Source organism: Physcomitrium patens, chromosome 24 (assembly GCF_059467195.1).
Source record: "Physcomitrium patens ecotype Gransden chromosome 24, ASM5946719v1, whole genome shotgun sequence".
NCBI lineage: Eukaryota > Viridiplantae > Streptophyta > Bryopsida > Funariales > Funariaceae > Physcomitrium > Physcomitrium patens.
In genome coordinates this window covers 5,275,790-5,280,027 of record NC_143433.1, presented here as the reverse complement: position 1 = coordinate 5,280,027, position 4,238 = coordinate 5,275,790, and the positions used below count along the sequence as shown (strand labels likewise).

Below are 4,238 nucleotides of genomic sequence, written 5' to 3'. Positions count from 1 at the left end.
GCACGTCCAGGAACTTCTACACTGTTCTTCGGTGCAAATATCTTGAACAGTATTTTTTAAGCTTCGTGTAGCATCCGATGTCACGGAACTCAACCATAAGGAGGAATCATTGACATCTTTGAAGTTAAGTAGAACACTAATCAATCCAAGTAACAATGACCTTATGCTCGTCTGCAATGTCGAGTGTGTGAGAAACGGGAGACTTTAGAGGCTGTGCAAGCAGCTTGATGGGCATGAACGTCAACTTTGAGCATAATTTAGTGCAAAAGGGGATCAGTCACTGATGATTCCTTCAAAACTATTAGGAAGCAGTGTCCCAATAGCTGGCAGCGTGTCGTCGCTGGCTCTGAAGAAAAAATTTTAAAGCTCTAAAACTATGGGTCCTGAGTGTCAAGCTATTCACAGTGGCGATGTCTCTCCCTATCTGAACATGCACTTGAGCACATGAGTCATTCCTGTTTAATGTTCAAAAGGCAGAATAGAAAATTATGCTCCAACTTCGGCAAACAATAAGGGGGATGACCTCAGTTGTAGGATAATTCCAATTCACAGATCAGACCCATTGACAAAAAAAACCCCTGCACACCTTATTCAGAACAAATGTTACAGAAGCGTTTACTGAAGTATTGATCGCAACTCGCTACGCGGTGGACATCGTAAGGTCCAGCGTCAGATCCAGCTTGACTTTCTTTGCATACGAACTCCGGGAAGCTTCATATTCTGGTTCACTGGCGGATCCAGTGGACATTGTCAAGTCCAACTTGAGACCGTCCTCCATGTGGTGACCGTGCCCCCCGCTCTGCACCCGTGGTGACAAGAAGTCAACTAAAAGAACATGTTCAGTTGCCATAGTCGTACTCCTCTGACTAATCGGCGCTGTGTGCCCAACTGACCAGGAATGTGGGCGTGACAGTGAGAGCGAACTCACAAGATCCTCTGAGGAATAACTCTGGGGAGCTGCATCGTGCTCGCGCGGGGGCAGTTTGACAAGTTGGGAAGATTTTTTGGAAACCTCGTCAGGTTGGTCGTTCGTGGAATCGCTCTGGAATCTGTTGTATATGTTGATGTAACTTGAACCTCGGTCTAGTGGCCGCGGAGCTGGACCGTCCAAAAGCTTCATGAGCTGGACATGAGAAGGCGATTCCGACAAGGTGGGGTTCGGATCCGAAGGGGTGCGTGGATTGCCGACGCGGCTCTGATCCATGAGCATCATCAAAGCAACTCGTGCGTCGTATTCTCGTCTACACACCTCCCACTCCGCCTCCAGTTGTTTCTTCGCGGAGATTAAAGTTGCGTTGTGCCGGTGACCTGCTGATGGCTGTTCGAACAGGTGGTTGCTTCTGTTGAGAGAATCTGCGGCGCTCGAGTGTAGCCAGAGGTTGTTGTGGTGCTGAAATTTTCCGGAACCACGCCAGAGGCTAAGGTCTGAATAAGGAATTAATCATCACAAAATGAGTATAACTTGCATAAAAACATCATGTCTACAATTGTTTCTAGCTGCAGCGCTCAATCGTTGAATCCTTCCTGCTTGGGGGTGTACATCATTGATCTAATGTTTTTAACAACTTGCGGTTGGAAGTCGGATCAGGACTTTAATCCGAAAGAGACAAATAAATGAATAAGCCAAGGAGCTAGTATTAAAGACACCCTGATCTAATGAAAAGGAGTGTAGACTTAAAATAGTAGATAACTTACCGCTTTGAAGACTTTCGTCGTTTTTCATGCTCCTATACATCTGAAATTCAACGAGCTCCATGTCAATAGTAATCAATGAGGTCTCTTATATGTAAATTGAAAACGGGGCTCCTATTCCTTCACAACGAAATACCACTGTTATAATACTACATGGTGCGTGGAATTTACTAACTTTCAGCGGTAACATGAACTAATACCTGGCATCTTCTACAACTAGCAAAGAACCTAAGTATAAAATAAAATCTGCGGACATTTTTAAGTTTGCAATGCAACAAACCTGTAGATGGCTTTTGACATGAGCAATAGTCAGACCCTTTACATCCATGTACTGCAGCACCATCTTGGGTGTTGCTTCTGTGTCACAAACGGTTGCGAACTATGTAAGGCAAAGATGTGAGTGAGTAAATATATAATATGGAGCAGCGAACATAAGTAAATCAGAATGAAATAATCTTGCTCAGCACTGAACTCTATTCTTAACCAGATCATTTTACTTCACATAAACGTTTCTGGGAGGGGTAGGAGTGTATTAAGCAGTAGAGAATTGAGAAAAATTCTGATTAGATTACATTTGTGAGCTCAACTGGAAACAAATGTCGATGTTCAAAAGCTGAGTAATTAACACTCAAATGTGTTATTCGGTGAGAACCTAACGACAAACTTCTCGAATTGAGCAATGTTAAAACAAATCCTTTCTGACAGGCAAAGACTGCACCGGTGAGGGGAACTCACTCTCTTGACCTCCACATCTTTCGACTGCCACGACGAAGCAGTGATGCAAGTCGGCTGTCCACCGCAGCCTGGGTAACCTCGAGCGCACGTATTGCCTAACTTTTCCTCGACTGTCAAGTCTTCGGGAACCTTTTTCAGATTGATCTGGAGCATTTGTTGTGGAGGTTGTATTGCTCTCGGAAGACAAATCATCTGATGAGGCTCCGGGGCTCGTTCGGCTTCCAGCGACCCCTTCAAAGTCTTTTTCAACCTCGTCCCCGTCGTGCGTGCTACTCTGTTTTCCCAGAAAATCCATGGGGTCACCGATGCAAGCTATTCAAGCATGCAGCAGCTTCCCTTCAGTAAAAACTAACAGTGTTGATCGCTTTTAATATCGAACAAGATTCAAAGCATGACTTGTTGTCCCACTCCTACCAGAAGCTCTTCGTTAATATTTTAGGATTCTTCACTGAACCAGATGATCTGTTTAGTTTCGGCTTCCTACCCTCCGAAGCTCTCCAGACAAATAGATATTTGAAAGGTTTTCTCCCCGTCCTTCGTCGCAACTAGTCGTGCTCGTCACTTATAAACAGTCCGGATGTCGTCCGATCTCTATGAGGAAGCGTCAGTGGGATGTGTGACTTTCATAATGATCAAGGCACAATAAAGCTTAAAGAAACCTCAGAGCCTGCTAGAGTTTATATATGCAGGGAGAGCATGCAACTGAAGTTGCGGTTTGTTTAGTGACAAGTGATGTCCATAAATCAGCATCTATATATGGAGCCCATGTATGAAGTCGGCGACGAAACTATCCAACCGAAGAAAAAGATTGCCTACCTCAAGACTTGTTTCAACTGCTACGTGCGTGGTCAAACCACGCAGCGGAAAACATTTCAACACCTTGTGGCAACTGGCTGCATACAACTTCGCCAATACTTGTGTTCCCTTCCAAGGGTGGACTTGCTGATCGCCGTGGAGAGATAAAGACCAGGTCCTGATCGATTGCTAGCTATTTTGAAACCATCCACGCGCTTGAAGCAGAAGACCTTACGATGAGCGGAGGAATAGCAGACAAGGAAAGCATTTGGCAAAGGTCCTTCCCTGACGCGCTCAGAGGGCTTCTGAACAATCTACAAGCATTTGCCTCTTTCAGTAATAAACTCTGAATGCATCCGCACGAGACAAGGTTTCAGAATTGCAATATCGCAGCAAAGTTAAGCCCCCAACATAGACATCGCCAGTTCGTCTACGATCATCACCATTAGCGATAAGGAATTGGAACTTGACAAGAAGCCGAGGAGACCCAACTGCTTATTGTCCATCCAGATTCCGTGCATCCTGCAGAAACCGACGGCAACACGCGACCCCCCGACATAGAAGTGATCGAATACTCTCTTTGTGGCAGTTTCAAGTGCCCGACAAGGAAATTCCCATGAACTAGAGAAATTAGCAACTTGTGATCACAGACTAGACAAACAGAACATTCGTCTAGCGGCGAGGGATCATGATCGCCTATGGAAAGGAATATAGGGGGGCGAAAACGTCAGACGCGCAAGAGTGTTAGCATTTGCCTGACCAGGCGATGATGCAAGCGATAGGGTGGGAGGGTGTTGGCGAAGCTTTGATCTTTCCAGGCGATGTGTTCTCGGACAGGACGGTCCGTGGAGACCCCACCAAAGGACTTTCTGAACGTCTCGTCTTTATGATGTGCACGGTCCTGGCGCCGAAGCCTGACACCATTTTGACCTGAAGCCTTCCCCCGGCCCTACCACTGCTACTTGCTTTCTTTTTTCCTCACAATCAATGCAATGGACGGCTTTCTTCTTCCTTCT

The 4,238-nt window shown here is 45.8% G+C and overlaps 1 protein-coding gene across 1 annotated transcript; it reads right to left on the bottom strand.

Moving 5' to 3' along the window:
• Positions 1-224: 224 nt before the first annotated feature.
• On the bottom strand, positions 225-3,987 carry LOC112276486 (uncharacterized). The gene is made up of 5 exons (XM_024507864.3): positions 3,244-3,987; positions 2,428-3,018; positions 1,973-2,049; positions 1,696-1,735; positions 225-1,425 (listed from the first exon to the last, which is right to left on the bottom strand). The coding sequence occupies exons 2-5, from the start codon at positions 2,720-2,722 to the stop codon at positions 641-643; spliced, it is 1,197 nt and encodes a 398-aa protein (XP_024363632.1). The 5' UTR covers positions 2,723-3,018; positions 3,244-3,987; the 3' UTR covers positions 225-640.
• Positions 3,988-4,238: the final 251 nt, after the last annotated feature.